Source organism: Osmerus eperlanus, chromosome 16 (assembly GCF_963692335.1).
Source record: "Osmerus eperlanus chromosome 16, fOsmEpe2.1, whole genome shotgun sequence".
In the NCBI taxonomy this organism is placed as follows: Eukaryota; Metazoa; Chordata; class Actinopteri; order Osmeriformes; family Osmeridae; genus Osmerus; species Osmerus eperlanus.
In genome coordinates this window covers 7,866,328-7,888,847 of record NC_085033.1, presented here as the reverse complement: position 1 = coordinate 7,888,847, position 22,520 = coordinate 7,866,328, and the positions used below count along the sequence as shown (strand labels likewise).

At 33.2% G+C, this 22,520-nt stretch overlaps 1 protein-coding gene across 1 annotated transcript; it reads right to left on the bottom strand.

Annotated features, from left to right (window-relative positions):
- Positions 1–1,308: 1,308 nt before the first annotated feature.
- Positions 1,309–22,149, bottom strand: LOC134036851 (M1-specific T cell receptor alpha chain). Its single transcript, XM_062481976.1, has 5 exons — positions 22,035–22,149; positions 2,556–2,735; positions 2,402–2,437; positions 2,190–2,297; positions 1,309–1,865 (listed from the first exon to the last, which is right to left on the bottom strand). The coding sequence occupies exons 1-4, from the start codon at positions 22,102–22,104 to the stop codon at positions 2,191–2,193; spliced, it is 393 nt and encodes a 130-aa protein (XP_062337960.1). The 5' UTR covers positions 22,105–22,149; the 3' UTR covers positions 1,309–1,865; position 2,190.
- Between the last annotated feature and the right edge of the window lie 371 nt (positions 22,150–22,520).

Here is a 22,520-nt window from a genome sequence, read left to right as displayed (position 1 = left end):
CACCAGGTCACCAGGTTGTCAGCTTCCCACCTGTAATTAGATTCATCCCCGTCAGAGGGATGAATCTAAAATATATATTATATTTTATTTTATATTTTATTGTATAGTTTATTTTAATCTAATTCCACTTAGTATTGCTAGTTATGTACCCTTAGTATAGTTAGTCCTCATGTTTAAATTTTAGATTCCTATATGTTTAATGTTTGCACCTTCCTGCCAAAGCAAATTCCTTGTCTGTGCAAAGGGTGGTGTCGTCCACAAACTTCAGGAGTTTGACAGACTGATGACTGGAGGTGCAGCTGTTGGTGTACAGGAAGAACAGCAGAGGGGAAAGGACACAGCCCTAAGGAGATCCAGTGCTGATGACCCGGGAGTCAGTGATCCACCTGCAGGTGGAGTCAGGCACGTTCAGCTGGGAGAGCTTGTCCTGTAGCAGAGCCGGGATGATGGTGTTGAAAGCAGAGCTGTAGTCCACATACAGGATCCTAGCATAGGATGCCGGTGTGTCCAGGTGCTGCAGGGTGAAGTGGAATGCCATGTTTACTGCATCGTCTACAGACCTTTTGGCTCTGTAGGCAAACTGCAGGGGGTCCAGGAGAGGATCCTTGTTGGATTTGAGGTGTGCCAGCACCAGACACTCAAATTACTTCATTACCACAGAGGTCAGGGCAACAGGTCTGTAGTCATTAAGTTCTGTTGGCCTTGGCTTTTTGGGCACAGAGATGATGGTGGAGGATTTGATATTGTGCGCTGTCCCTGTCCCCCCTGTCTTGATACAGGCTGGCACATGGCATGTCTCCAGGGAGTAATCAGTAGAGAGAAACGCTTAATAGCTCCACAACTATGATGGGTTTTTTGTTCGCAAAGGTATTTTACTCCATAAGGTCATGCCAAAACATCAGTATTTAAGTTTTTTAACTTTTTTCAAATAATATGATTTTCCAATGAGGAGAGCCTTAATTTGTTTGCCAATTGCCCATTTTCCAAAAAGAACCTTAAATACATAAAGCACCTTGACTACTGTACCTTCCCTGCACTTCAACGCTATATTGTTGACACATTTAAGGATAATGGATGACAAAACCATTAGCTCATAAAAAATGGGGTCAAGGGTCCACACATACTATACTAGGTAATTATATGCTATGCAATGGTAATGTAAGTATGGTCCATAGGTGAGCTCCTTCTTGTACTCAATGAAGTGTAACTAAAGGTTCAATTGTGCTGTATATATTGTAGGCCTTGAGGTCAAGTAAGTTACCTGGGTCCCAATTTCTGACATGAAAGAAAATAAATAAAACAAATAACTTCAAATTCTTATTTTATTTAATTACTGAAATATTTTCATCAATACAGAACATTTCAAAAACACATTTATGACTGATATACAAATTAAGATATTTTAAATCATTTTTACTATATACAAATGAATGTACATCAGTGTGGACACAGAGTATGAGGGATGCTTGGATTAGTTGTTAAACAATTGACAGTTCACTGTAAATACAGAATAATCACATTAAGCATTATGATATCCGAAGGTGAAATCAATCCATGTCCAGACAAAGATGCAAATAATAGTTTTAACTGTTGAAGAGGGGGGAAAAAACATCTATACCAACATACTTTTTTTTTTTTACTGTACAACACAGTAGTCCTCTTCCTTAGCAAATTACTAATAATACATGTTTCTCAACTACAAACTACTAACTACAAACATACACTAAACGGCACACATGAACTTTTTTTAGAATACATAATATTACAGAAGAAAATTACAATTATGACATAAGGCAAATAACATTTCTATGCTTCCACATAGACATGGGGCTAATGTTGTTGTCTTCTTTGACAGACTGCTGTATCTGGAAAATAAATTAAATAATATTAACCAAAATGTATTAGTAAACAAGACAATAGCTCCTCATGACAATACTCTTAAATAAGAATGTGGCCGTCAAATTCAGCTTGTTTTGTTTTTACAATGATGTCATCACACTGGGTGTTTTACATTATCCGCTGAAGGATGGTCATGGAGGTTAATGGGAGCTGGCAGTAACACACTGAAGGCAATGTGCAACACTTTGGTTTGGTGGTTTCAAGTCATTTAAATTTGTATTGTGCCTGGCCTAATTTATTACTTTTGGCAAAGTATACCCTTTGTGAAATGTGTTACTTAATGTACTTACTCTAGCTGATCCACACCCGAAGAGTCATCAGCACATTGAAAATTATGGTCTTCACCAACAGGATTCTCAGGCCCAGAATGGTCAGTGATAGGAATCTGGTCTTTACATCTAGAAACCATGAAGTCACAGTCATTAAAGTCTAAAACACAATGCATTCAATATGCTCCAGGAATATTTCATCATATAATATTCGCAGATATAAAAATACTTGCCTGATTCAATACCCTGTGCTGTACAAGCTTCGTAAGCTGTCAATACAAAATAAAAAAAACGTTATTAGGAATGTTGATGTGGGAATGTTTTCAGTTTCAACCTCATTGCCTAGAATTGCTGCGGTGATTGTAATAAATCAGTGTAGACACTTACTGTTATTAGAGGGGCATTTTTGTCTTAGAGCAACCTGGCTGTAGTATGTGTCCCCTTCCATTCTGGTGGCTTCGGTGCGATCACTAAATATGCTTGAGTTGAATGGGCTGAAATCTGTTGCCAGACAAGCTGTTGTTTCATCATTTTTCAACTCATAGTAAGATGGTTTCATGCTCTCCCCTGTTAAAACACACATCAAAAAGTTCATAATTGTTAGCCAGCAGACTTAAAACGACCAGACACCAATGAGTACATTTTTAAACCATGCTATAGATATGTTATACTGTTTTTCCACTTAAAAACTTTTGGTTAAGTTTAGAAATTAAATGTATGTGATTAAGGTTAGGGTTATTCATCCTGCTCATGGTAGTAGAGGTTAGGGTTAGGCATTGCAGCTGTATTTGGGGTTCAGGTTTATGGTTAGTCTAACAATTATAACAATCTTTATTTAGAACACATTTGTATTTCAATGTTGTTTCTTGTCATGTGCATCGTACACCACAGGGTCATTCTGGACAGTGAAGTTCTTGTGACATGGCATGCAAATGGATATGTAGCGACATTAAAAGGAAAATATTTGCAGTAGTCTAGCAAGAGGCAGTGTCTTCTGTAGGTGCAGGGATTAGAATAAAAAATAGGACCAAACTGAAAAAACTACTTATTTTTCATTTCTCATGTTAATACATGACAATTTGCAATTAGCATTACATCGAAAGCTTGCTTACAGTAAGTTAGCATTTGCATGCATCTTTAGTACCTTTGCATGTGTAATTATGGAGTGATGTGGACAGCACAGCTAAGGAACAACATTTGTCATAATATAATGATTCCAGGTATAAATAAGGTGCATTTCAATGCATTTGTACACACATCAACATAGTACAAACTGTCCTTTCTCTGGTCAGCCACACAATGGTTAAGCCTCTTCCTAAAACAACTAGAATGAAACGACACGAATGATAGTACTACAATTGCAATAATTTTACCACGATATTTCAGGCACGGTGAACAATAAAAAGAGTTGAGGGCTGCATTGTTGTAATGAAGAGCTATTAAGTATATTGTATATAGCCAAAGACTAGCAGTTTTACGTACTTGAAAGGATAACAACTTTTGTTCCATTTCCAAAAATGAGTTTGTATATTTAGTTTACAAAGTATACATATTAAGTGTTGATTGTTTACTTACTTGGCACGACAATAACTTGTATTCCAGATCCAAATATGATTTTGATGTTATTCACACAACCATATGTCTGGCTGCAAAAACACCTCATCATCAGTGGTTCAAAATACAGTACTGTGCATTACCAGATAAAACTATACCTGTTTGAACAATTGTGGATTTATCTGTTCACATATTATCTTTGTACTTCATCAGTTTAAATGTATATTTAGTGTAAAATTAACTTTTCTTTCTGGAGTGAATGTACAGTATGCAAAATAATCTATTGGACAGACAAAATAATTGGAAATCGAACCCAGGCTGCTGCGTTAGGGCCTCAGTCCATATGGCACATGCCCTACACATGCCACCGGGGCACCCCAAAATTAATCTTAAAGGTGAAGGATTATTATTACATATAAAGTTGGAATGTCCAACTAAACCTAAGAGAATATCCTATAATTCCTAGTTTTATGTTTAATTTCACTACATTCAGTAGGGTTGATACAAATAGATTATATTCATAGAGAAATGTCCACAATGTGGTATATTTGATGATTTGATACAGAAAAATAGATGGTTACTCACTTGTTTTGATATTTAACTTGGTACCAGCACCAAATAAAAGTTTGTTAGTTCCTGATGTCACACAATGCATGTTTGTTGCACGATAACCGTCTGGCTTTGGTTTACAGACAATTGTATATTTTGTGTGTAAAGACAACACACTTTTGGGCTCAAGTTCGGCATCTACAATGTCAACACACATTCCTAACTAGCACTTCATTGCGTTCAACTATATTTAAACCTAACACTAATCTTGACCCTTTGTCGTTACATGACTCATTCCTTATTTTAACACCTATATCAATTGCCGTTTACAGTAAAACGCAGCTAAGACAAATAGGTTAACCCTTGATTTATGCTTTAAAATTTGAGATTCAATGTTTAAAAATATAAGAATTTGCTATCCTGTCACAATTGCCTCTGAGTGAAATGAAGAGTTATCTTATTTTGATTATATCATAATGCACACTATGTGTTAACAAACAGACCTATTACACCGCAAAATATTGCATACATCAGAGATATGCTGAAGTTTAGGAATATTATGTACTAATAATTAGTACTTACTTGGTTGGACAATTACTTTTATGCCAGATCCAAATACTATTTTGAAATTGTTATTCACACAACAATAAGTCCAGTGGCAAAAACCAGGCAGTGCCAAATACAATTACTACAGTCCTAAAATGTATATTGTCGGTTTGTCTTCAGTTACAATTACTGAATTTGTATTATGTCATAATACTGAGTTTTACATTTGACCGTAGACTAGGTATTAACACAATGTCATTTTTAAGCCACTTGTCACACAGGTAGAATTCCTACCATTCACTCCAATCTTTTGAAGTGTTGAAAAAGGTTGCATTCTCAGATCAATTTATACAGAATACAATCCATTGTTTTGTTTTGCTGTTCAGAGATCCTAATATGCTTAAAATACACCTATATGTGAAGTTTGCTGAAAATAATTGCAAAAATTTTGTACATTTTACTTTCTATTGTAATTGCAATGTTTGCAGGTGCTACCTTTAAAGCTGTTGATTTCGGAACTCTTTGTAAAGTCATAAATGCAAATAGTTTGTGGAAAGAGTAGCTTTTAATTCCTAATTCTATTCAAGGATATGAATCTTGGAATATAAGAGAGACTCACTTGAATTAATGATCAATGTTGTGCCTTTTCCAAAGTATATCTTATTATATCCAGTATTCACACAACATCTATGTGCAATACATAAACCCTCTACTTGTGTAACAAACTCTGTAGGACCTTGTAGTTATTTGAAGACCAGGGCCAGTGAGGCCAGAGGGTTTGGGATTTTGTAACTCTTAGCCAGAATGTTTTGTATACATTACAGTACATGGTTGTATATACAGGGTAACTGTAAAACCACTATGGATTTAATTTAAATGTATTAGTCAACAATACCTTACAAAATACGTTTTTGAGAAACTTACATGGGTAACGTGTTACAATGGGTAACTTATGTTGGTATTTAAAATAGTGGCATATAAATGGCATGCAGGAAAATAGTTAAGTCTATGTGGTATTCATACACCTCAGTAGATAAAAAATCATCATATTTTGAGAAGTTAAAAAATATCTGTGGTTTATTGTTTGGATTTGACAAGATTAAGTTAATTTAAAGTCTACTCACTTGTCTCAACAGTAAGTTTTGTTCCTGCACCAAAAATGATTTTCCAGTTGTTAGCATTCACACAGTGTATATGTGCTGGGCAATAACGTACTTACCTGAGTGCATTTGAAAGTGTTTGTCTAACTAATTTAGTTGGTTATGAATTTTAAACGTCATGTTTTTGACATGTTTAAGCAGCATACATTTTACCTCAATAGTTCACACTGTGCTACATTATTGTTATTCATGTACATATATGATCATAGTACGAGTTCCACAGTAATGGTAGTGGTGTTGACACTGGAATGTTTATGTGCCTAATCTAAATTACACTGTATTTACACTGTGTTGGTTTTGGGTTGTATTGCATGCAGGGTTAAGTGCAGGGTTAAATTTATGGTTCAAGATTTTATTTTAAAAAGGATGATACATAGTATCATAGTATAACTTACTTGAGTGTATGATTAGTTGGGTATCAGTTCCAAACGTAATCTTAAATCCATCATTCACACAAACAAAAAACACACAACAAAAACCTTGCACAACTACATAAGACATCAGTCTGTTTGTTTTGTTGTATTACCCATTGTTAAATAATCTTTCTTTTTTTAAATCCTGACCGAACAATACTTTTTTTCTGAAACTCTTTTTAGAGCTACTTGTAATGTTGGAAATGTACATTAATCTGTCAATATGAGGACTTGTTGCTTAGATTACACAGAATATAAGATGTTTAAGGGTGGATGAATATGGAGGTTTACTTACATGATTGGACATATAATTTAGTTCCTGATGCAAATATAATTTTGAATCCAGTATTCACACATTCATTGATACCTTACCAAAACTCACTTCTTTCACACTACAATTCAACACATTTAAATAATACATACTTATATTAGTGATTTATGTGTGACACGTACATTATCCTTCATGTTCAATAAATGTGTTAGTGTTAGAATCTGGTGCTTTTCTCAAATTTCAGGACTTAACAAATCACATTGTGCTTAAGAAGTTAGAAGAAATTGTATTTATGTGAAAGTTGGTATTAAATTCATTAGAAATGTACTCACTTGTTTCAATTGTTAGTTTTGTCCCTGCACCAAAAATTATTTTCCTGTTGTTGCTATTCACACAGTGTTTAAGTGCTGAACATTAAGGTTCTACACTAAGTGAAAGTTGTTTAAGCAATTCACAATTTAATTGTAAATGCCATTAGACATTACACATTTTAGTGTTGTTTTTTTACATTACATAAATTACATTTATGATTAACAATAATTGTGTGCTTCAACAGGGTGTTGAAGTATGGAGAATTTAACTTAATTGAAGTCACACTTTTCATTAAAGTGTTTCAGTTCTGTGATAGTAATACAAAGTATAACTAGTACTACTATTTGTTTTGTATTAGGGTCAAGTTTCTGAATAGACAATGTTTATAAGGATGAGACTTCTCTATAAAGTTAGAACAGTTTAACAATATTCCGTACACTGTACAATTACATGGAAAACAAAGATTTCCATTACATATCTTTGCCGTGTGTTTAGGGTAGCTAGAATAAAAATAAAGTATCAATGTTATTAAACAGAAATACATTAAATGATATTACAATATTGTACATGTAACTTGTAAGACAAGTTCCCATATCCTGTCATGTATATAATGTCTAGCCAAAGCAAAAACATGGGGAATATTAATCTTATTAATTTGGCTTTTGTGTTTCGTTTTGTTTTGGTAACCAGCAAAGTCACACAATATATACTCTCTGGAATATACTGACATATTTGTGCCATGTCCAAATACAAGCTTGTTCTCCCCATAAATGACAGTGTTGTTGTGGATAGCAATTGCTATAACCATTTTGGCCTGGTTTACTCGACTGTATGACTAGTTCAACAAAATCATAACTGGTTAGTTTCAGCAATTAAGTAGGTATTTAACAATACTACACTGAGATGTTTCATGTTTTGTTTCTTTGGGTTTATGTCCTATACACATACAGTATACTGCACACTGTCTTATCTTTTCTTGAAAAGTGTTGAGGCATTATAATTAGTTATTATAATAAAAAGTTTAAAGTCTTACTCACTTGTCTCAATTATCAGTTTGGTTCCAGTCCCAAAAAGTAATTTTTGTGTTACAGTAGTCACACAATAGAACATACCTGACCTATAACCTTTTCCTCAATGTTGATATTCTCCAAAATATGCTTGTTGTGTTTTGAAAACTATATTCAACTTATCAGCTTATCAACTATGCAATTTCATCACATTACACGAGAATTTATTTAACATTAGTTTGTATAGAGCATAAACTAGTCCTCAGCAATACTAATCCAAGACCATTATAATAACCACTGAGCTATAAATATATGCTATTGTTTCATGATGTGTTGTTCTGTGATTATCAATCAATGCATCTTTTAAGTAGACTATGTGGTTTATTTCTGTAAATTGTTCCTACATAAATATAAGTTGTATCAGTCAATTGTGATGGAAAGATGACTTACTAGATTGCACAGACAATTTAGTCCCTTTTCCAAAAATGATTTTCCATGTCCCGTCATTCACACAGTGATTTAAGGTCCAACACAAACAATGTTGCATCCTAGTAACACTACAGGGACCACTTATCAAAGTTTTGCCCTGAGATATTATTGTAATTTAGTTGGTATCTTGGTAAACGCTCCTATTAGTGTGCTCCTACAGTACTAACAAAAACATTATCTGGTATCTGTGTGCATTATGTTAAGAGGTAACCAAACTATTGTGAGAAATGTAGGGAATTGTGACATTTTTATATTGTGAACAACAAATTACAGATTGGATTGTAATTACAGTGGAAATGTATAATCATCAAAACGACTACTTGTTTGAATGCATTGGGGCTGTTTCTCTTGTACTTAAGTTGAATATTTGGCTAAAAATAGTAAGTAGTAAGTCTGTATAAAATGTAGATATACAGATTGTCAGTCAAAGACAAAGATTACTTACTGGTTTCAATGACTAATTTAGTGCCTGTTCCAAAGATTATTTTACTCAGTCCAGAAGCAGTCACACTGTGTTCATTGCCAAAAACGAATTGGTTGCAATGCTAAAATGGTCAAAGAACGAAGCTAACAAAAATCCAAGACCACCGAGATCCATCAACATTTTACCAACCCGCATACATTTACCAGTGAATTAGTGATCATCTATAACCATCTATGATAAACGTATAGATGGTTAGAGAGTTAACTGAAATGTATTATAAATGGCTGTTCATTTTAGTTTTTTAAACATTTTAGTTATTGAAAGATTCCTCCATCATAATATATGTTCTTACTTGTTCCTACAAATAGCGATGTTCCATGGTCAAAGATTAGCTTTCCTCCTCCAACATTCACACAATGAAATTTGTCTCAGCAAAAACAACTATTCAATAGTAATTCACTGTAGTTGATAGGTTCGCAATAGTTTTGAGATAATTCTCTATTGGTATATGACTATTATCTTCTAATTTTTGTCATCTTGAATGGAAATTGACAATCAACTTTGTTCCACATCCAAAAATAACTTTGTAGACCCCATCAGTCAGACTGTAACTTGTGTCAATAACTAACTGATGGAAGAACATTTGGTTATTTTTTTGGCTACAAGTAGCATTACAATATGCATTATACAATTGTATTCTTACTATTATCTTCCATACATTGTTGTTAGTTAATATTTAAACTGACTTACTTGGGTCTACTATAAACTTGATGCCAGTCCCAAAAACGATTTTGTAGAGTCCACTGCCAGTCACACATCAACATCCTATTCTACATAAACCTCATTCTCTAATAAAGATACATTTTTGAAACCTTCAAAAGCCTCCAGCGTTTAAAACATATTCTCACAAGGACAAATGATCAAAACTATTATTGCTTAAATTTTGTTGTGTATGGTACTTATTCTTTACACTTACTTGAGCTGACTATTAACTTGGTTCCACGGTCAAACAAAACCTTCACTGCAGTAGTCACACTGTGATGGGTACCTTTTCAATAACTTAAATTTGAAACACTTGTTGTTGTCTATAAATATGATCGCTACATTAAAAGTAACACACTGATTTATAATATATTTTTTCTATAAATTAAAATCTATCATTTCTCATCTTTCATTTTGTCTATGTTTAAATAGATTAACTTACTTGGATCTACTTTCAACTTTGTGCCAGTCCCAAAGAATATTTTGTTAAAACCACTGCCAGTCACACAACATCATTCTTTCCAACATAAACCTTAGCCTCTAATGAAGAGAAGATTTTTACTTTTTTAGATAACATGTTACATGACCAAAATACTTCTGGTTGATCAAGTTTCTATCATCACAAAAAGATACCTAACAGCACCTAATAAGTAAGACATTTAATTGTTTGTCCCCCTCTTTGCTTGCTGAACAAGAAAGGCATAGGGTTCAACAGGACAATGAATACAAAGTTGCTGTCATTGTCTTCTAGTTTTGGCTAATTCACATAACAACTAGCCTATCCAAACATATTATTTGACTGGTTATGTTAATGTTTTAAAAAGATAGTGGATCTGGGGCCTAATCGTGGATTTAGTGTTTACTTACTTGAGTCAACGGTTAGTTCTGTTAAATATTTTACATTTTTACATTTTTAGTCATTTAGCAGACGCTCTTATCCAGAGCGACTTACAGTAAGTACAGGGACATTCCCCCGAGGCAAGTAGGGTGAAGTGCCTTGCCCAAGGACACAACGTCAATTGGCACGGCCGGGAATCGAACTGGCAACCTTCTGATTACTAGCCCGACTCCCTCACCACTCAGCCATCTGACTCCCGCCGTCCCAAATATAATCTTGTCGCTGTATGTCACAGAGTGTTTGATACCTTAACAAATATTTACAGAGTTGACCACTGATGACCTCTGAACAAGAGTCCTTGCACTCATTGTAGAGCACTAAAATATGTATTGCTTTGGTAAAAGCTTGTTTACCATTAAGAATGTCAACATGTGTAAATGCATTGACAAAGCCCACGCTCTAAGTCACAAAAAATAGGTTGAAATCCAACTACAGTATACTGCACACTGTCTTATCTTTTCTTGAAAAGTGTTGAGGGATTATAATCAATTATTATAATAAAAAGTTTAAAGTCTTACTCACTTGTCTCAATTACCAGTTTGGTTCCAGTCCCAAAAAGTAATTTTTGTATTCCAGTAGTCACACAATAGGAAATGCCTGACCTATAACCTTTTCCTCAATGTTGATATTCTCCAAAATATGCTTGCTGTGTTTTGAAAACTATATTCAACTTATCAGCTTGTCAACTATGCAATTTTATCACAAGTTTTTTTTACCATTTGTTTGTATAAAGCATAAACTAGTTCTCAGCAATACTAATCCAAGACCATTATAATAACCACTGAGCTATAAATATATGCTATTGTTTCATGATCTGTGTTGTTCTTTGATTATCAATAAATGCATCTTTTAAGTAGACTATAGGATTCATTTCTGTAAATTGTTCCTACATAAATATAAGTTGTATCAGTCAATTGTGATGGAAAGATGACTTACTAGATTGCACAGACAATTTAGTTCCTTTCCCAAAAAAGATTTTCTGTGTCCCGTCATTCACACACTGATTTAGGGTCCAACACAAACAATGTTGCATCCTAGTTACACTACAGGGACCACTTATCAAAGTTTAGCCCTGAGATATTATTGTAATTTAGTTAGTATCTTGTTAAATGCTCCTGTTAGTGTGCTCCTACATTACTAACAAAAACATTATCTGGTATCTGTGTGCATTATGTTAAGAGGTAACCAAACTATTGTGAGAATTGTAGGGAATTGTTGACATTTTTATATTGTGAACAACAATTTACAGATTGGATTGTAATTACGGTGGAAATGTATAATCATCAAAACTACTACTTGTTTGAATGCATTGGGGCTGTTTCTCTTGTACTTACGTTGAATATTTGGATAAAAATAGTAAGTAAGTCTGTATAAAATGTAGATATACAGATTGTTAGTCAAAGACAAAGATTACTTACTGGTTTCAATGACCAATTTAGTGCCTGTTCCAAAGATTATTTTTCTCAGTCCCGAGTCAGTCACACTGTGCTTTGTGCATTGCCAAAAACGAATTGGTTGCAGCTAGTAGCAACAATTTTCAATTGTTATATTATTCAATTGTCTTACTGTATATTGCTGGTAATTCAATAGCCTACTTAAATTCTATTGATTAATTCCACAATTTAGTTCCTCACATACTATCATTCATTTAACAAAAACACTTCTAAGATACTTTAGAAGTGTGAAAGACAGTAATTACTTAAGATGATTCTGATGATTTTCTTCATCTTTCTCTAACGATTTTCTTCATCTTTCTCTGACAATATCTTCAAATGTTTATGTCTTGCTCAACATATAAAATATTATATTTCTCATATCAACATATAAAAATGAAGATTGTCCCAGCTAAAACATTACAGGGATGTAAGAACTTCTCAACTTCAGCAATCTTACTCAGTAGCATTCGAATTTGTGCAATGCTAAAATGGTCAACGAACGAAGCTAACAAAAATCCAAGACCACCAAGATCCATCAACATTTTACCAACCCGCATACATTTACCAGTGAATTAGTGATCGTCTATAACCATTTATGATAAACGTATAGATGGTTAGCGAGTTAACTGAAATGTATTATAAATGGCTGTTCATTTTAGTTTTTTAAACATTTTAGTTATTGAAAAAAACCTCCATCATAATATCTTTTCTTACTTGTTCCTACAAATAGCGATGTTCCACGGCCAAAGATTAGCTTTCTTCCTCCAACATTCACACAATGAAATTTGTCTCAGCAAAAACAACTATTCACTAGTTATTCACTGTATGTAATACATTAATGGAGTTGATGGGGTTGCATTAGTTTTGAGATCATTCTCTATTGGTATCTGACTATAATCTAATTTAGTTTTTTTTATTATTCTCAAGAACATTTGGTTGTTGATTGGCTACAAGTAGCGTTACAATATGCATTATACAATTGTATTATTACTATTATCTTCCATACATTGTTGTTAGTTAATATTTAAACTGACTTACTTGGGTCTACTATCAACTTGATACCAGTCCCAAAAACGATTTTGTTGAGTCCACTGCCAGTCACACATCAACATCCTATTCTACATAAACCTCATTCTCTAATAAAGATACATTTTTGAAACATTCAAAAGCCTCTAGGGTTTAAAACATATTCTCACGGGGACAAATTATCACAACTGTTATTGCTGACATTTTGTTGTGTATGCTACTTATTCTTTACACTTACTTGAGTTGACTATTAACTTGGTTCCACGTCCAAACAAAACCTTCACTGCAGTAGTCACACTGTGATGGGTACCTTTTCAATAACTTAAATTCGAAACACTTGTTGTTGTCTATAAATACAATCGCTACTTTAAAAGTAACACACTGATTTATAATTTTTTTTTTCTACAAATTAAAATCTTTCTATAATTTCTCATCTTTCATTTTGTCTATGTTTAAATAGATTAACTTACTTGAATCTACTTTCAACTTTGTGCCAGTCCCAAAGAAGATTTTAAGACCATTGGAAGTCACACAACATCATCCTTTCCAACATAAACCTCAGCCTCTAATGAAGAGAAGACTTTTACTTTTTTAGATAACATGTTACAGACCAACAGACTTTTTGGTTGATCACGTTTCTATCATCACAAAAAGATACCTCACAACACCTGATAAGTAAGGCATTTAATTGTATGTCCCTGTCTTTGCTTGCTGAACGTCATAGGGTTCAACAGGACAATGAATACAAAGTTGCTGTCATTGTCTTCTAGTTTTGGCTAATTCACGTAACAACAAGCATATCCAAACATATTATTTGACTGTCATGTTAATATTTTTTAAAGATAGTGGATCTTGGGCCTAATCGTGGATTTAGTGTTTACTTACTTGAGTCAACGGTTAGTTCTGTTCCTTGGCCAAATATAATCTTGTCACCGTATGTCACACAGTGTTTGATACCTTAACAAATACTTACAGAGTTGAACACTGATGACCTCTGAACAAGAGTCCTTGCACTCATTGTAGAGCACTTAAATATCTATTGCTTTGGTAAAATCTTGTTTACCATTAAGAATGTCAACATGTTTAAATGCATTGACAAAGCCCACGCTCTAAGTCACTGAAAATAGGTTGAAACTTACTGGATTCAACATGCAATGATGTACCCTTTGCAAAGATAATCTTGTAACCTGCTCCAGTAGTCACACATTGAGAACTCATACTACATTAATGGTTCTGTGTTCCTGCTGGCTACTTGTTTCAATGACTGGAGGCTGTAAGAATACATTACATCTGTAATAATATTGTAATGTGTGACAAATACACACAGAAAGTCACTAACTAAAGATACAGAAAATGCATACAGCTGAACTACAATATTGTTAAGAGATGTGTCTCATTCAATAACAGCATTGTACACATAGCATAACTATTTTTCTTGTGTATACGGTCGACTCAGATCATTTATGTGTGTTTGTAAACGATCATATGATCTGTATCTCTCATTTTATGAGAGATACATAGGTTTTAACCATGATGTATCATAAATATTTTACTTACTGGCATTCACAACTAGTTTGGTCCCATCCCCAAATATTAATTTCCAGCCTCCTGCTGATGTAGTCACACAAAGCATCAGGCCTGAACAATAACTACATGGTAAAAAAAAAAAAAACATTTTTGAATTTGTTCATGTAAAAAATATGTTTATATCTTAAAATTGAATTTAAACTTACTTGAGTTAATGGTTAATTGTATTCCTTGACCGAAAATTATTTTGTCATATGTCACACTGTGTTAGATACTTTGACAATTACTCATTGACTACTCTGAGGACATTTGAGGACAGCTTTTATATTACTTACAGTTAGTTTTTATATATAATCTTTTGAGCACACAGACAGTATTTACTGAACCAATTTTTAATTTAGAACTGAAACTGACACATAACTAAATATAAATGATGGCGGCATTTTTTACTAAATCATCTTGCAAATAATGCTTATTTTACTGTGCAGCCAAAAACGTTTTCAAATCAGTTGAGCAGTATGATCAAAATGGACCAGATGATATGTTCCAGTAAACCAAAATTCTACTTACTGGGTTCAATATGTAATTGCATGCCTTTGCCAAAGATGATCTTGTTAATGCCAGTTCCAGTAGTCACACAACATGAATCCACTGTACATAAACTGCACGTAAATTTAAATCTGCTGACCATGCAACCTATTTGGATATCGCAAAAGGACTTTCGATGATGATCTATTAATGCAAAAAGCCCCTTGTTTAACTATTATTTAATTATTTTGAAAGCATACATATGCAATCAATGCAACTTAAAAGTAAAAAGTAGGACATAATGTAACTTTTTGACCATGAGAAAAGATTCGATTTTTTGTCATACACCTACTGATATATATTACTAAATAAATGTACTATTTTCAATTATTAACTTTGTGTCAGTCTGCATCTTTCTGATGCCATCTGTGATAACACAATATCTAGTGTAACAGGCTCAAGTCACAATCAAGTCAACAAAATGTCACCTATCAACCAGCTTAACATGTCTGGTCGCAGTATCATGCTGTACAAATTAATCTAAAGCTTAACTATTCGACAAAACATTCTTGACTATCAAAATCCTTTATTAAGGATTTTCATCGCCAAGGTGGTCTGAGTTAAGCATGACTTAAACTACTACTTACTGTTTCAACTGTAAGTTCGGTATCCTTTCTAAATATACATTTCCATTTTCCAGATGCAGTCACACTATGCACTGGCCCTCAACAACTAACTATTTTATTTTCAAATCTTATAATTTGTAACTGAAAGAAATAGGTTTAATAACATGTATAACAATTTTATAACATATAGTGTGCATATTATCATATTCAACTTACTGGATTCAACATGTAATCTTGTGCCTTTCCCATAGATAAGCTTGCGACCCCCTGAATCACCAGTCACACAGTATGCATCCATGCTACAAAATCTGAGTACAGTTTATAATTAATAATTTGGTTTAATGTTGGCCTATTCTGCAAAAATCCTGAAAAAATCTAAAACAGTAGTCGTAAAAAAACTTGACTCTTCTTAATATCTATGCTATATCAGAGAGAGTTCAGACTTTAAAATGAAAAGTAGTCAAGGTTTTATGTACGTTAAACAAATATAAGATTAAATTAACTTACTTGATTCAACTTTTAACATTGTACCAGATCCAAAGAGGATTTTGTTGTTGGCACCAATATTCACACAACATAAACTCACATAACATAAACCTACTGTGAAGCAATAGCAAAAGCCATAGCCACTTCAATTAAACATTGAAGTAACTTTTAACAATAGGGGTTAATGTTGTTGTTTTTTACTGTATTATGTACGTACAAATGATTGCATTGATTAAATACATGCCTAGCTGACTAGATCAGAGGAGTAAAGTAATTTCAGTGTTGCTCTTCATTGGGCATTTACTCTGTTTCTGGCATTTTTTCGTACTTAGTATAGTCTTAGTTTGAGTACAGCTGTCTCTAAAACATTTTAACTGTTGCAGTACTTACTGGCTTCAACTGTTACTTTGGTCCCCTCTCCAAATAGCTCTCTGATGCAGTCACACCAATAACTAAATATTCTCACATTTAACCTCTGCCAAGCTTACCTTTTTTTAAGTTACTTTAGATTTGTTTTTACTTTAATACTGTAAGTCATTTTTTTATTAGTCTTGTTACTTTATACTTATAAGATACTACAACAGATTTGTATTCAATACACAAATAATGTTTTTGGTCCATGAAATATCATTATGCTTCTCAATAAATGGTACTTACTGGATTCAATTTGTAATCTTGTGCCTTTCCCAAATAGAACCTTTTGAAACCCTCCAGCAGTCACACAGTATGAATCCATACTACAAAATCTGAGTAGTCTATGGCAAATAATATCCAGAGAAGTAGTTGTTAATCAACATTACCTGGGAACTTTTCAACATACATCTCTAGACCAAAATGTGTACATTTTAGTCAGTGTGATTACATACTCTACATACTGTACTGATTACATACAGTATGTATTTGAAAAACATATTTGGTCTTTCTTTGAAATGAAAAGGAGTTAGTAGCTTTTTGTTTATAAACAATCATATTGGATTACATTAACTTACTTGAGTCAACTACTAATTTTGTGCCGGTACCAAAGATGATTTTGTCCAAGCCTCCACTTTTCACACAACATGTATGCTCATTACATAAACCTGCTATCAATAGCAATAGCTACTTCACATTTAAACTGACTTTGAATAGACATTTAGAATATTTTAAATAGATGGTTTAATTGATTTCAACATTTGTTTACTTTGATCTTTTATCTTCTTTGTGATATGACCGATTTGTTTTCATCACTGCATCATACTTGATATATTACCTGATCTGTGTAGAATCTGAGGATAGATTTCTATTAAATTGTACAGAACATTGTGACCTTGCTTTGAAATGAAAAGCCACTTAGATATTGAAATAAATAAACTTACTTGAGTGAACTATTAACCTTGTGCCTTTCCCAAAGATGATTTTGGTGAAGCCACCAGCATTCACACAATATGAACATTCATCACATTAACCTTCTGTATAGCACGATCATTACTGTACTTGATTCTAATAAAAGGAGTATTCGTTTACGTAAACTTTTAAACTGAATGGACCATTTCACAAGAGAAAACAGAATTAATATGTTCAAATGTGTTGTTTCTATCTGGTGAATATATATTTTAGACAATGGCGCATTTGTTTGCTGTTATTGAATTGTACCATATCAAATATTTAAACACTGTTATGACCAGCTGGTCACATAAAAGAAGTAGAATAGTGTCAGTCGATGCATATTGTATCATACAGTTATGGACAGTTCCCCTATGATCATATTTTTATAGGACATGTCTAGATTTTAAACCGATTCATTTCATTTATATTAATGTATTGTCCATGTCTGATTGAGCATTGATAAGGTTTTGACTTACTGGATTGCACGTTTAATTTGGTGCCTTTCCCAAAGATAATCTTGAAACCTCCATCATTCACACAATATAAATCCATAGTACAAAATCTGAGTCAAGTCTATGACAATTGTAAGAGTCTGGCTTTTACATTGACCAAATGTTATAATACACATAAACATCCCCTTTTTACATAAATTATTAAGCAAAGCTCTATTGTAAAAAAAATACCTGCTTTTGTCACTTCTAACTTTTTATTAATAAATTAGACTTGCTTTGTAATTATAAAGAATTTTATTATTTGCAAAGATATTGAATTAAATAAACTTACTTGAGTGAACTATTAACTTTGTGCCGGTCCCAAAGATGATTTTGTAGCTACCAGTATTCACACAACATGAACCCAAAAGACATTAACCTGCCTAACCTAGGTCACCTTTGTTAATAAATGTATTCATTTAATTTAACTTTATCTTTCAGGTCTGATCCATGTCAGTCTCATGGAAACAGTTTGAGCATTAATAAGGTTTTGACTTACTGGATTGAACTTGTAATTTTGTGCCTTTCCCAAAGATAATCTTGAAACCTCCTCCCGCAGACACACAATACAAATCCACACTACAAAATCTGAGTACAGTCTATGGTGAAACGTTGTATGGTGAAAGACAGGTTTTATAATAGCCAAACCTGCATAATTTCTACAGCTTTGATCAGTAAGACTACATCGTAGTCTTACATCGTATGTTGAAGATATTTTAGGTCACTATTTTCCATGTATTTTCTACAGATATTTGGTTAAATTAACTTACTTGAGTCAACTATTAACCTTGTGCCGGTCCCAAAGATGATTTTCGTGCCAGCAGCATTCACACAACATGAACCCACATTACATAAAGCTGATGTGTAGCAAGATCTTCACTCAAGGGATGAATCATTTACTTTTAAACTGAACAGTCCATTTAACTACTGAACAGAAAATATTGCCTGTAAAGTAGATTCTTGAGTTTAAACGTAGTTTTTATAAATAGTAAGCTTATTTAGAATGTATATTTTTCACACAGCCTGTTGTACGCATACACTGTGTAAGATTTTCTCATTTAACAGGAATTTAAAGAATGTGTTTGAGCATTTAAATAGTTGCTGGATTACTTACTGGATTCAACAAGTAATTGTGTGCCTGTCCCGAATAAAAGCTTGCCATATCCAGTAGTCTCACAACATGAATCCACAGTACATTAACTGTTCTGTGTCTTAAATGATATTTTGTACATTTTTAGCTCAACGTTACTTATTAGTGTCATAATCAATTATTGACTTATTGGAAATATATGTACAGCTACAATTTATATTTGTACTTAAGACCTGTCAGCATTTTGAATTACATACATTTGGTGGAAGTCATTATATAAGTTCAAATAGTGTTAATGTAACTTACTTGAATCAACTATTAACTTTGTTCCAGTACCAAAGATGATTTTGTAGAATCCATCAGTAGTCACACAACATGAAACCATACTGCAAAAACCCTTCACTCTTGGATTATACTAGTCCTACTAAAGGGTGGTTATCAGCCAAGTGAGCCATGTTTTTCCAACTTGTTTGAAGGTCAAGAACAATCTGATATGACAGCCAATATGAAAGCTATGTACAACATCTAGATTTTTAAATAATATAGCTAGCCAGAGCATATCAATATGGGATACTGGAAATGTTTTCAATCCAGGAAAACGACTTACTGGTCAGAATGTTCAGTTTGGTCCCTTCTCCTAATATCAATTTTCCAATTCCCGAAGCAGTCACACAGTGCATCTGACCTGAACAATAACTAAGTATCCCATTCTATCATATTTCTTTTTACAAGTGTAACTTATAATGAAGCACAGCTCTTCAGAAGAATGTTTTTAGGTACTTTGAATGTGTGGACTTTTGAAGTTGTCACTGCATAATAATTACGATCACAAATGCTAAGCCCTACAAAAATGAAATGTATCATTCAGAAGAGAGTAACGCTTACTTGAGTTTACAAACAAGGTAGTTCCAGCTCCAAATATCAGCTTTTGTGTTCCAGCATACACACACTGAGAAAGTCCTTATCAATAACAACCATGCACCAAAGCTATTCTCTAACTCACATTCTAAATATGTCCTGTATACATAATATTATCGTATGTATACTGTTTTGCTGCATCTTAAATAGCAGGAAAAAATCATTAAAATCTTTGAATTTGAATTTTAAACTTACTTGAATCAATGATCAGTTTTGCTCCTTGACCAAATATGACTTTGTATCCTGATGTCACACAGTGTTAGCTACCACGGCAATTACTCACAAGGGATCTCTGGACTAAATTCAGACATCAAACATCAACATAATTTCCTAATCTCTGTAGGACATACTGCAACCATGCAGTATTCTAACATGCACTTTAAGATGAGTAGCATTTTTGTGGATTTTACCACATAGTTACATAGAAATCAATCTGTTGCACTTTAAATATAGGATTTCAGCAATAGTGTCATTAAGACTTCATATACAGTATATAATATGTATGTTGAATGCAAATTATTTGAAATAATTTCTTGACTTTTTTGTGTTTGAAGTGATGATCATTTAAACAATTGGAGGTATTTTTGTATCCAGTTAAATTATGTATCTCATTCCCTAATTTAATTTAACATCGGCTGTTTAGAACAAAAATGTATGAAAAAATGAAGTGATTCAATGAAATGCTAGAAAATAAAAATATAACTTACTGGATTCAACATGTAAGTTCGTTCCACTCCCAAAGTACATCTTGTACCCACTTCCAGTAGTAACACATCATTAATCCACACTACGTAAACTGTACAGTCTATGAAACTTACTAGTTACTATAATCGGTATGTAAATTTACTTTTCTGATGCAGTATACAATGTACCATATGTAACAACTTAAGATGCGATTCTCACACCCAGACATATTTTTTTCTATTTCTCCCTTATCTATTCTCCCATTAGCATTCAAACTTTTATGATAAGATTTAAGATTTAAAACATGCACAAAAATATTTCAATAACTTACTATGTTCAATGTGTAATTGTGTTCCAGTTCCAAAGATCAGCTTGCCATAACCACTTCCAGTATTCACACAACATGAATCAACACTACATAAACTATACAGTATTAAATCGATGATCAAAGTCAAATGTATATCCTTACTTTCTAAAAAGGCTCGTAAAGTTCGGAAAGGAATCATGATTATGATCATATTTCACATGTTTAGTGCCAAAAGTAAACAGCCGATGATGTTTTTGATTCTAAACTTAGTTGTACTATTAGTTGAACTAAATTGATTACAAGAGAACAAACAGGGTTTACATGTTACTGATTTTCTTACCTGACTCAACAAACAATTTAGTTCCATCTCCAAAAATTAATTTGTTATTCCCTCTAGTCACACAGTGTTCAAGAGCTTGCTAAAAACATAAGATCACACTGTAAAGTACTTCAGAATGTAGTGTCAATAGTTGAAAAACTAGCAGTTTTTCAACTATAGACAATTTCAACTTGCCATAGACAATTCCCTGTTGGTATGCTACATAAGACATTTTAACTGTATATCGTAAACAATATTTAATAAATTATTGATTTGCTAAAAAAAGAATTTGTTACGTAAGGAATGGTTTAGATGATTACTGATTCTACTTACATGGTTGTACAATGAGTTTGGTTCCACTTGCAAAAATAAGCTTATAACCCCCCTGGGCAGTCACACTTAGAAGCATTCCATACCAAATACTCGACTCTGTATGTGAGTCAGCAATGGTTGATTAATTGATTTTTCATTTGATTTTTCATTTGATTTTAAATGATTTAACTACTTTGAGTGACAGATAAGAATCTGCATTTAGGTATTTTTCTTTAAAAAAAATAGCATAGATTTTGCACTACACATAATTGAAGTTCAAATAAGTGATATGGCACTTCTCTTTACCAAAGTAAACCCCCAAAATGTACGCACCTTAACCTCCAAAATGTAACAAACTACACTTACCACTTAACACCAGCAGCTTTGTGCCTGTCCCAAAAACAATTTTGTTCCCTGCATTCACACAGCCTGACATACTAGTACATTAACCCCTAAGGTTTAGACTGTAGGTCCTTTTATCTTATCACTTTCACCAAACCTGCATGAACTCTATTTATCAAACTAAACAAAAGTAATTATGTTACCAAGATTCCCATACCCTCATACTCTAGTACACAAACGCCAATGCATTAGACTCTAGGTCCCCTCATTACCATAACTAAACAGTCTGCTACAAATCTAAACCAAAATGGATGTGGTTTCATAATTGAATCTAATACAAAGCAAAAATGCATTTCAGTCATACTGTGGGTAAACATACTGTATGTTTAGTATTTCACTTACCAGTATTTACAAATAACTTGGTTCCGCTACCAAATATCAATCTTCCTGCTCCCCCAGTATTCACACAGTGTTACACCACAATACAATTACACCAGTATAGAGTTACCA